This window comes from Odontesthes bonariensis, chromosome 10 (genome assembly GCF_027942865.1).
Source record: "Odontesthes bonariensis isolate fOdoBon6 chromosome 10, fOdoBon6.hap1, whole genome shotgun sequence".
Lineage (NCBI taxonomy): Eukaryota > Metazoa > Chordata > Actinopteri > Atheriniformes > Atherinopsidae > Odontesthes > Odontesthes bonariensis.
The window spans coordinates 23,695,285-23,707,394 of record NC_134515.1 but is presented as its reverse complement, the minus strand read 5'-3'; the positions used below and the strand labels follow the sequence as shown (position 1 = coordinate 23,707,394).

Below are 12,110 nucleotides of genomic sequence, written 5' to 3'. Positions count from 1 at the left end.
TGCTATGTATGTATACATAAAAGGCATTTGTGAGCAAGGACAAGCCAAAAAACTTTATATCATAAGAAAGAAACCTGTTCATCTTCAGTGTTGTGCCAGTTCACAGCTTTTCTGAACTAGTTCAAGTTCAGTTCATACATGCTCAAAGTGAACAGTTCACGTTCAAAGTTCACAATTTTAATTCTGAACTAGTTCAAAGTTCAGTTCATTTTACTTTTTTCGTGAGATATTCAAATAAATACTTTTTTTCACACTACGAGCTAGAAATCACTATATGTTCTTTGAAACTGCTCATTGTAGACATTTGCTCATGACACTGCAATTGTGGGTTTCTTACCAGGTGATGAAACTTGCAGCAGTACAGACAAGGAGGTAGACCAGTTGGCAGTGTCATTTGCGTTTGGGGTTGGCAGGGGGTCTTTTTTCCCTTTCCTCCCTTATGACCCTCGAGGGCGTGCATATATGCATTCACACTGGATGGGATGTTTTAACTCAATGTGCCGTTTCAAATTCGAGAAGGACGTTGTTGATGTCCTAACTTGTTTTTGCTGCGCAGGTGGACATATCTTACACAGAAAAGTAAGATTTTTGCCGTCGGGGTCTTGGTTTGCAAGAGTGTAAAATTGTTTTAAATGTTCATAAGGAGAATCGGTGTCTGTCTCCGTGCCATCACTTCCACTAGCCTTTTTGTTTTAATTGCAGCGCTTTCTCTCTCTCTCTCTCTCTCTCTCTCTCTCTCTCTCTCTCTCTCTCTCTCTCTCTCTCTCTCTCCTCCAGCCCTCCGCGCGCAATTCATCACGGGTAACGTCGTTCGGAAGCCAGTATGTTATTCAACTATTCTCAGCCGGACACTACGTTGCCCGCAATGCATTGCGCACCCAATGTCAAAACCATTTCTGTCTGGTGATACATGATTTAAGCGGCACCAGCGAGAATACAGGAGGGAGGAATTTCTCTCGTTGCGTTTCAAAGGGGAAACAGATGTCACTCAGTTTTCAATGGAAAACAAATTCCAACGTTCATTTACAGTGATGTCTGCCGTTCATGACACATAATGTGAACTCATTCACGTTCAAGTTCTTTATTAAAAAACGTGTTGCGTTCAGTTCAACGTTCGCGAAAAAATGAGCGTGTTCAATGAACGCGTTCTTTTGAACTCGTTCACGCACAACACTGTATCATCTTACTGGAGGATATTTGTATTTTCTGCTTGGATATTGGATATAAACGCATAATTCGTTGTCCTCTGTTAGTCTTTAAAAAGATTTGTCCGATCTTTAACGTCATTCGAGCAGAGACAAAGAGTGAGTGGGGACATTTTTTTCACGGATAATTCAACCGTTTTATTGCTCAGTACATAGCGTAGTGATGATTGCCTCTACTGTTGTCTGGTGAAGTCCTCCGCATGAAACTTTCCTCATGTAAGTCCTTACATGTAGGTATGCTGTGGCTTTTTCAGACCAAAGCAGGAGGTCTAAATCCTAAATTCCCACACACAGACACATAATATGTGTCAGCTCTCCTTAGTGACCTGCCCTAGTTTGCACAGACCGGTGCAAAGGGTGCAATCTTGAAAATTAGTCACCATGACCAAAAGGGAGTTATAATAGGGCATTTAGTCATGAAGTGAGCTCCTGCATTTGCTGGCTTATTCTACTACTTCGTGGGGAGGATTTTTAAAATCAGAGTAGATTCACATTTTTTTCAACCGTACTGCAACATCCAAATGAAAAAAGAAAAAAACAAAAGAAACTAAATTGAAGAAAAATACATTTAATTTGAGGTGTACACTGCTGTATGTATGTAATGTATTGTTTATTTCTCTGCATTTCATTAAAGTTTATTTAGAGACTCAATCCTTTGATTTTACTCGAGTCTTCATTGCAGCTTTTAAAACTGGGATTCACAGCATACTGGTAAACCACTTGGAAAATCACATTTGTTCCAATGAACAGTGTTTTCACGGTTTCATTCATATTCATTGAAAAAACAAGTTAATGGCAACACAGCCCAAAATTTCACTAAAGTATGGATTGGTGTACCACAGGGGTTAGGCTTCGGTCCTTTGCTCTTTTTTTGCTTTATGCCTCTCGTTGATGACACCATTTGCAGTTTTGGTGTTAATTTTCATTGCCACACTGATAACACACACAGTGAATTATATCCCTAAATATGATTGATCTCTTCCTACCATTAAAGTTAGAATCATAACCAGCCAAGTTTTTGTGTGAGAATTTCAGTGTCAACACACGAATGGCTGTGATCATTTTGAGAGCCCAACCTTTGAAAATCTTTGCCGGATTTGATTCTCCTGTGATGCTTATATCCATATCAAGGTAATTACAGGGTGTAATTACTGAGTATTTTTTAATCGTAGCAATGTCACAAACTAATCTGGGCTTTTTTTCCCTCTCAGTTTGATTACTATGGTGAACTTGTCTCTGATCTTCCAAGTTGTGCTGCTCGATTTCTTCAGATTGTTCAGCTTCGGTCTGTCATTTTTACAGTTTTTTTGTGTTGTCTTAACTGCTGTTTTGGGGTAACAATAAAGTGTCCCGGGCTGAGGAAATAAAACAAGGAGAACTGATGGGTGATGTTAAAGAGTTATTTATTCATTAAGAAATAGTAACACCGACTGTTGTTTTAATGTTTAAAATTTTAGTATTTCATGTACTTGCTGTAAGTTGTATCGAATGCTGAATAGGGGATTCTGCACTTTAAATAATGCATAAGTGAATTCCTGCATGACAAACATTGAATGTGAAAATGTGTATGTATTAACTTTGGAAAACAGAGAGGCAAGGGCTCCAGTCATGGCATTGGGGTTACCAGTGGACTGTCTGTCAGCTCTGGCAGTAAACATTTCATAACATCAACCTCTGTGGGCTATGTCAAAATGGATAAAAGCAAAAACCAAAAAAAAATGTGCATGTTGTTCAGCACAAGATTAAGAACAAGCAGAATTAATTTGGCCTAGATTGTATCTAGCATTTTGTCAAGAAACTAGCCAGGTTTACTCTCCTGAAGGCAGTCTTGACAGAGAGGCACGGAAGTGGGAGTATAATAGGTTGCCATGTAAGTGCAACATATGTAGGGGACATGACACAATGAATGCCTATGCTTACATAAAACAACTGGGTAACTGTGTAAAAGTTTTCAGATTTCCTTGTCGGAATATGGAACTCTAAACAAAGTACTGGTAGAGCATAATTAGCTCATTTATTTCTTAAGTTAATTACGAAACTAGTGATGAAATTTGATGTTCATTTTTAGTTTGAAAATTCATTTATATATATATATAAGCTTGTATTTGTGTGTGTGTGTATGGTAATCTTTTTTTAAAAATTGTGTTTTAACTTGCCCTAATTTAGTTGAACACAAACCCACTCAATTTAGTAGAATGCACAGTATCACCCATTAAACCTTTCCCTGCTGAATATGCTCTCAGGCTTGTGTGACGCCTCCTCTGGCCTCCCTAGCGGCCGCCAACACTCACTCACAACCAAACAGCCACAGTATTTACCCTCAGAGCTGCATTGCTTTACCGTGCCTCCACATATTCCCAGTCGTTGTATGTGTGGAGTATGTGTGTGTGTGTATGCTCACCCATGACAGAGACGTCATACTCGATCAGGAGCAGAGCTTCCTGGCCGCTCTGCATCAGCATGGTCAAAGCTTCGGCGTGCCTCTCTCTGTTCAAAGGCATCCCATCTATGCTTAATACTCTGTCTCCAGCCCTCAAAGTGCCTTCTCTGGAGAGACACACAAGGAGAGAGGGCAAAAACATATAATATAAGCAAGCTATGCTTGATGCTCATTCAAGCGTTTTAAGCACCAGTCACAGTAAATGATTAAGCAACGAGCATTTCCTCCCAGGTGAGATGAAGGATAAACAAGATAAATGACCGTAAAGTCTTTGATGATGAATTATGTTTGCTCCAGTGTTTTGGTGCTCTCAGTTTTCATGGGGAAAAGTGCAATGCTGTATTTGCCTCAGGATGAGCAGTGCGTTCTCTGCTTTGAAGACACTCTCTATATATGTCACAGCCACACTTTCAGGGAGTGCCTGAGCAAAAGACACAATAATGTCCAGTGGAAATGTAGTTGATTTTAATCTTTAAAGTGTATTATTACTGAGAGTCTAATTCCACATGGATAACCGACTGATGCTTTAATAGACAAAAAGGAAGGCAATTAGTAAAATGCATCCATTAGACTATGGAAACAAACAACCATTCATGCCAATGTACATTAATTCAAACAGACTCACTCGTGCATGTTCAAGGCATTAAAAAAAAAAAGAGAGAAAGAAAACATACAACCGAGATGAATAACTGCACTTACGCACACAAACACTAGACACAGCAAACGCATGTTGTCCTGACCTGTCAGCAGGACCCCCGGGCCTGACGCTGGTAACCATCAGCGGACGTGACCTCCGCCAGTCTTCATGGAATCCCCCTGAACCAAAGATGAATGAATTAATTAACAACACAAATAACAGTAGAAATAAAAGCTGAATATTTTACTGAGACAAAAAACATCCCATTCACCTACCTCTCATGACAAACCCAAAACTGTTTCCCTCCTTGTGTAAACACACCTCTATGGTTTTGGTTATGACTCCTGAGGGGGTCTGGACTACGATTAAAGAGGAATGACAGATTCAAACAATGATTTCCATAATTCATTAAGCTGCAAATAAACATTGGCAACAAAAAAATGATTTCACAACAGTTCGATTATAATAACGTCTGAGTCGCCTGAACAATTATTGGGAAAATATGATTAATGATGACCCATTTAAATCATAAACAGCCTCAATGCAGCTAATGGGACCAATTCTGTTGCTGCCTAACAGATGCATAAACAAAAACAGCTGTGTTAATATACTAATATAACATCCTCATGTGAGCACCGATGTGGTGGCACGCAAACATGAAGAGAGGCCACAGTGTGGAGGTCAGGGCTGAGCCTCCTGGAGGTGAAGTTGCCTCAGTGTGGCCTGCATCATTAGGAATTCCAAATCTGAAGCCATACATCTCATCCTTGTTTTTACCGTCTGTAGCCTAAATTTGAACATGAAAAGCATAGTGACTGTTTTTTGTTAAGACTGGATTTTTGCACATTTGTATATTTTATCCCCTAAGTTGCCCGGTTTCTCTTCTGTTCCATCTCCTGCCTAATAGCCCAGTCAACTTAAAGGCAGCATGCTGTTTTGGCAGCTTTTAAGCATAATTTTCCTAATTGAGTGAAAATTTCTACATATCTTGGGACTATAATGTAGGACGAATACGATCAGATAAATTCTACTGTTGGACTACTGTTAGTATGTCATGAGTCAGGGATTTTTCTACTTGTCAGACCTAACTATAAAGATCATTTCTAAGCCTATGTCCTGCCTTTTTGCATTAGAGCTGCAGCATATTTGTTTTAATGGATTCCACAAGAAGATTTTCTTCTCATGGCCTCACCCACCAAATGGAGGCAGCTCGTACTCCACTTCCAGCACAACTCGCTCCCCGATGTTCTTCAACAGGCTGATAATCTCATCATGCCGCAGCTTAGACAGGTTGATACCATTCACTGACTTGATGTAGTCACCCACATTCAGCTGGTCGCTCCTGTGGAAAAAACGAACAACTGGTGAACGCAGGAAACTGCCTCTCATTGCAGAGAAGACAACCTGATTTTAAATTCCTCTACAGTAAGCTGGAAAACTCACAGGACCACCTGTAAAGAGAGAAGAATGGATTCTGAGGTGAGATGGCAGAGGACCTCTCCTCCTCTGACACTGACAGTGGTGACGTTGTCTCACATCTGATATTTGGAGTCAACGTGCCACTCACTGGAGAGCTAATTATTTAAATAAATGCACAGCCCTTCTTGCCCTCCTCACCTTTGGGCTACTGCCACTCAGCTGTGACAGCGGACAGAGCTGAACGTCTGGATAGTCGGGTCTCATCTCACATTGCCAGCCGCTCGCCTGTCTGCCTGTGTGCCTGCGTATGCCTCCACCCAGTCAAGGAATTAGCTAGCGCTTTCACACAAGCATGCACTCAGCTGTGGGAAGACAAGTGTCTGTCTTTAAACCTGAGTGGACAAGTGATGGCATATTTGGCCAAGACATTTTCATAAGGGCCATGTCATTCTTACTAAACGTTTGTGTGCGTGTTTAACCTCAGTCACATGCTGCTTAATAATCATGAGACATGAGTCTTCCATTACATTTTATTTTCGTGTGGTTGATCTTGGGCAAAGTATGTTTAATCCCTATTAGGAAACCTCTAAACACAGAAAAACAAGCTCATAAACAGAATACTCGTACCATAAAGCAGAACTGACAATAAAATAGCTTTAAAGAACTCACTAATCTGTGTTGTTTATTGGAGACTTCACAAGCAGAGATATCATGTTATGGTGTTACTTAGGGTCAGCATCAAGCCGATCTAACACAACACCTGGTGTAACTTTGAATCACATGGACATTTGTGGGGGCAGGATGACACGTCCGGAGAATTTGTTGTGGTTGCCAGGCTTTAAGTGCATCATAGAGCACAGATCTCACCTGGCAGCTAGCCCACCTGACCGTAGGTTTGACACTCTGGGCTTGCCATCCTTATCAGAGCCTCCAGAGATGGTGAGGCCAAGGCTGCTGCCTTCCCTTTTCATCAGGTCGACCGTGGTCACTCCTCGATACTCCTCTGCTGACAGATACAGACGCAGGCACAGATTCACAGTGAGAATTAGCGTCTGCGTGACAGAACTGCCATGTCTGAGAGGCAACCAAAGACTTTTCCTGAATCTCTCACAAAAATTCCCTCTGACACACATGCACAGCCTACATTTTCAAGCTCTCTTTTTTTTTTTTCCTAGTTCCTTCAAATCTCTGGGTGTGAGTAAATCTTTGTGACAGGGTCAGAAGGAGCATGAGGAGGATAGAATTATACCACTAAATGTTGAGAACGGCAGGAGATATAATACATTGTTCAAAGAAATTATATGAAACAATATGCATGAAAAAAACTGGTAACATTCTACAGTGAATAAAAAATAATTCATCATTGGCTGATGGCTATGTGGGGCTGCACGGTGGTGTGGTGGTTAGCACCGCCGCCTCACAGCCTTTCTGTGTGGAGTTCGCATGTTCTCCCCATGTATGCGTGGGTTCTCTCCGGGTACATCGGCTTCCTCGTCTAAAAACATGCATGTTAGGTTGATTGCTGACTCTAAATTGTCCCTTGGAGTGAGTATGAGTGTGCATGGTTGTTTGTGTCTATGAGTCCCTGTGATGGACTGGCGACCTGTCCAGGGTGTACCCTGCCTCTCGCCCAATGGCCGCTGGGATAGGCTCCCCTCCCCCCACAACCCTAGTATTGGATTAAGCGGGTATAGAAAATGGATGCATGATGGATATGTGGTGATATAGCGTCATCAGAGAGGCATTCTGTGTTGCGGTCAGCATTGTGCTGTGCTGTTTAATCTCTCTATGTGAGGTCTGTCAAGTGTGCTTTAGTACCCATGACACATATGCCACACAAGCATCTTTTCACCTTATCTAAGCATTTAAGTAGTGAAACATCAAGCAAAACATTAGAGGCACAGGACTTTACACAAACATCAGACAAACATGGCATGACTCTTCCCACTTCTGAACATAGGTGAAATGCACTCAGTAGTAGTTTGAGGCAGGCAGCAGACAAAACAAAAGGAAGTGGAGTCAAGTTTGACTGTATTGTACCTGAAAGGCTGCGCCTCTGCGACGAATGGGACTGGTCAGTTGTCTCTTTGCTCCCCTTTGAGTACGGTCCTTCATCTGAGGAGACAGCAGAGAGGTGAAGATGGTTATGTATGGAAACGCTGGTGTAGAAGTCTAACTGAACATGACTGGCCATCGTCATTGTGACAGCGACCTGCACACCCCAACTTCTAGCTGGGCAGCATTAAAGCAACAAGACCCGTTGTCAGGCAGCAACTGAACCAACTCAAGACCCCGAAAGGTCACTTGAAATTTTCCTCAGCAATCTCATTAAACAATCACATCTCTGTCTGCAGCAAGGACCATTCATTTAATGCAAAAATACATTTTACAGCATGCTTCATGTATGCACCCACTTCAGCATTTTGTCAGAGGAACAGCATGCGGTTAATGGACTGTTCTTGCATTGAGAGAAAATGATCATTTGCATGTCATTTACAGCAGCTGCTCCAGAGAGCAGGGAAATGTTCAATCTGCTCTGCAGAAAAACTGATTTTTTTTTCTCTTTAAACTTGTCAGCCACAGTGGGACCCATTTCTGATACTGTCCACAGATTAGCTGAACCATTGCCCGGCCATCTGAACCTAAAGGCAGCCATGCAACTATATCTGCAGTCACAGTGATGAGGAAACTGACTTGGCAGTTCTCTAATCCTGTCCACTGCGGATTACCTTTTCAGCTGTCCAGCACAGTGATTAAACATCACACTGTATACCTGAAGAAATGCTGCGCCAGGTCCTCTTTTTATGTGTGGATGGATGGGTGACTGCCTTTAATTATGCAGGCATCAAACTCCTCACAGTGTTCACTGAATGCTGGTTAGAAACACCCTGTTTTGATTAAAAGCACAAGTTTGCTGCACAGATTGGCAGCTGCCTCTGGTGATATTCTGAATACATTGTAGTTACTTTGAATAGTTTGATCTGATGATTTGGGAAAACACAGCATCGGAATATACAATGCTTTCAAATACAGACTTTATTTTTTGTAAATACAATAAATAACTCTTTTTGTTTTGTTTTGATATGAGTCACCAGACACAATGCAAACAGAAACTGCTCAAAGCTGATCCAGCATGCTTTTAAAAAAGTTACAATTTATAGAAAGGCAGACATGGGATGTAAGTTTTGGGCCACTGCATGACTAATTGAATCTGTTACAAAATTGTGCACCCCCCCCCAGAACCTTGTCTATCTACTTGCTATACATGTTTGGGCAAGTAAAAAAAATCAATGAAGGTCAAAGAGTGACCTACTCCCCAGAGGTCAGAACCAGAATATGTCATCACATAAAAAAGTGGGTCAGTTTATTAACTCAAGATAAAAAAAAAAGCCACTTTACTTATCCTGACGTGTTCATTGCTGTTATCTAGGCTGATGTGTAAAGACTAAACTAGGGAAAACAAGTGCTAGGAGGGCATCATGCTCCTTTATCTCTTTCTACGGTGACTCTCTACATCTGTCCAACTGAATACGAAGCTTTTGGACAGCTGAGAGGTATGGATCCTTCGTCATACCTTCACTGACCCGAAACCTTTGGGTAGCCCTGGGATACATGGAGTAAAGAAGAAAATCTAGCCTTCACGTTCAAACAGCTGAATGAGTCAGCCCTCAACCACAGAAATCTAACCATTGGACTTGTATGTCATGGTGATGCACAGAACATGATGGTATTTCACTCAAAGTTCCCCCACATCCACATAGCTTTGAGGCACAAACATGCACTGAGTGAATGACACATAACAAACACGTTAAGCTAGGCAAAAATCTCGTAGCCATGCGGGCTCCCGGGGGCCTTGACAGTCCAGCAGCTGTCATCGCTGTCAAAAGGCAACGTTAGCTCTGGGTTACGCAGACCCAATGCTCTACACGTGACTGAATGCTACTGTACCATCGAGCTGTCTGCCTGTCATCCTCCTCCAGCTTAAAATAACCATCACTAACCCTAAAAGCCAGGGCTCAGAGAGAAGCTGATTATAAAAAGCCCCAACAATGTAACAACTATATAAATGTACACTGTATCAATCTGTTCTATCTGTAAGGGCAGGTGTTGGGGGGGGGGGCTACTGGCTCTGTGGTATGATTCGCTGGTGAGCAGAAACAAAGTCCTTCCATCACCAATAAATATATGTAGAGTTCTTCACATAAATCAGGACCCTGTAAGCTATCTTTCTCCCGCCCAATCAGAATGTAGGTTAAATACGGGGGCAGAGCTGACAATGAAATCATAATGCTATTTTCAGATGTAAAACTTTATTTATAAACGTGGTGCTTCCAGATCCAGTTTACATTGCTATATCTGCCCTGATTACACATGGCAAGATGCTATGCAGAGCTGCCGGTCGAGTCGACTCACATTTAAATCTGTTGCAGTTTATCGCAGCTATTATTCATGCAGAGTACCGATTCCCCAAAATGTATTCAGTGTTGATGGAGCAACATGTTTAAAAGACAAGCAGCTCTTACAAGTGATCAGTGACCTGCTGTTTCAAACACATGCAGTCCCCTTGACTCTAACGATCAAAGCGGGCTCCCCTTACCAATGCTGGACTTGTTGTCTCTCCTCAGACCACAAAGCATGGCTGTAGTTAAGTTAGCCCAGCCACCCTCAGGAAGCTGCTCTTTGGTTAGAGGGCAGAGAGTTCAGGTTCCACCTGAGGATGAAGTAACCAGGTCTCAGGCGCCGCTCGGCTAAGACAGAAGAAAAATCTCTGTCGCTTCACTCCTTTGCTCGGAGTCCAACATTTCCGTCAACCTTGGCCCGTGTAAGTGAAGTCTGGAGCGGCAGAGGGCACATTTTGATCCTGAGATATTTTGATCGTCCCGTTCTCCTTCTGTTTGAACTCAGTGGATGATTCCTCTTAATCCTCACAAAAATAACTACTGTCTGCTGAGATCTTCTAGAAAATCCAAAGCAGGTAGAGGAATGCTTCGTGCCCCTTTCTTGTCATCTCGCTGTGGCCCCGTTTTTGAGCTATTCTTACAAATCGTTTGTATGTTTAGCAGAGATTTTCTCATGCCCTGTTCATACACTCACATGAGCTCCCACATAACCCTTCGCTCTCTCTCTCTCTCTCTCTCTCGGTCTCTGTGTGTGTGTGTTTGTTCCCGCTCTCTTACTCTCTGCCAGAGGGGCTCAGTGAGGCAGGCACACACGATAGTTACTCCCTTCCCCCCCGCACACAGACACACACACTTTATCCATTTCCCACCAAGTCAAACACATCCTCAAACCCACCCACCCGCACACGCAGAGTTCACACACTGAGATTAGACGCGACACTCAACTCGCAGCAAAATTAACACCACCTGCACACTCATTGTTAGACTCGGTGTCACGTTTTTCTCACTTAGAGTCTGCACCCTGATTACAGAGCTTGGATCTACACAATGATAGTGTCCCTCTCTCTCTCTCTCTCTCTCTCTCTCTCTCTCTCTCTCTCTCTCTCTCTCTGTCTCTGTCTCTGTCTCTGTGCTTACACACAATGGAAAATGCATATGCAAAATTCTTGTGCACAACAGCTGCCTCTATATCTTACTGTTGAGACTGATTGAAAATACTTTGCAGCTGCTGAGCACAGGTGATAGATTCAGATTGCGATCACTTGAAAATAAATACAGTCATGACACAGAAAGTCCTCCCTCTTTCAGTTCCAACGCCTTACATATCAGGACATAATACCATGACCAGGTCTTTAAAAAATTTGCCGAATAAAATCTCAGATGAACAACACATGACATACTGTGTGTGATTATCAATTTTACAAGACCCAAATCAAAATGCAGAAGCAGTGTGAAAAACTAAGTACACCCCATGATTCAGTAGCTTGTAGAATCACGGCCATAAATTGGAGTAATCTTTGTCTAGTTATCAGTCTCTCACATCAATATTATGGAATTTTGGCCCACTTTTCTATTTTATTCCAGTTCAGGTAGGGTTGGGGGCTATCATTTATTCACAGCTCTCATAAGGTCTCACCACAGCATTTCAATCAGGTTGAGGTCTGGACTGGACCATTGCAACACCTTAATTCTTTTATTTTTCAGTCATTCTGTAGTAGATTAACGCCTGTGCTTTGGATCATTCTCCTGCAGCAGGACACAATTTAATGTTTAATGCTTTTACCCAAAGCGACTTACAAATGATGATATAATAGTAGGGATAGATAGGGGCGCCCCTGTTCTGGTAGCGCTCATCAGGTCATTCCACCATCGTGGAGCGACACATGAAGAGTCTGGATTGTGTTGAGGGTCATGTAGGCGCTGCTAGGCGACAATCCTGTGACAACCGGAATGACCGAGTCATGACATAAGCCTTTGCAAGAGCATTCAAGTAGATGGGAGCCATTCTA

General features: G+C 42.3%; 1 protein-coding gene across 7 annotated transcripts in view; it reads right to left on the bottom strand.

Annotated features, from left to right (window-relative positions):
• The window catches only part of LOC142389721 (glutamate receptor-interacting protein 2-like), a 36,748-nt gene that overhangs the window by 21,808 nt on the left and 2,830 nt on the right, over nucleotides 1–12,110 (bottom strand). For 4 of the 7 annotated variants that reach the window (XM_075474718.1, XM_075474720.1, XM_075474713.1 and 1 more), the window contains exons 2-7: nucleotides 7,742–7,816; nucleotides 6,569–6,707; nucleotides 5,479–5,624; nucleotides 4,558–4,641; nucleotides 4,386–4,461; nucleotides 3,607–3,752 (exon numbers count right to left, since the gene is read on the bottom strand). In XM_075474718.1, the coding sequence (XP_075330833.1) occupies nucleotides 3,607–3,752; nucleotides 4,386–4,461; nucleotides 4,558–4,641; nucleotides 5,479–5,624; nucleotides 6,569–6,707; nucleotides 7,742–7,816 (666 nt within the window). Of the gene's footprint in view, nucleotides 1–3,606; nucleotides 3,753–4,385; nucleotides 4,462–4,557; nucleotides 4,642–5,478; nucleotides 5,625–6,568; nucleotides 6,708–7,741; nucleotides 7,817–10,298; nucleotides 10,868–12,110 lie in introns of those variants that run through there. The other 3 variants (XM_075474715.1, XM_075474716.1, XM_075474714.1) reach the window with 3 other exon arrangements.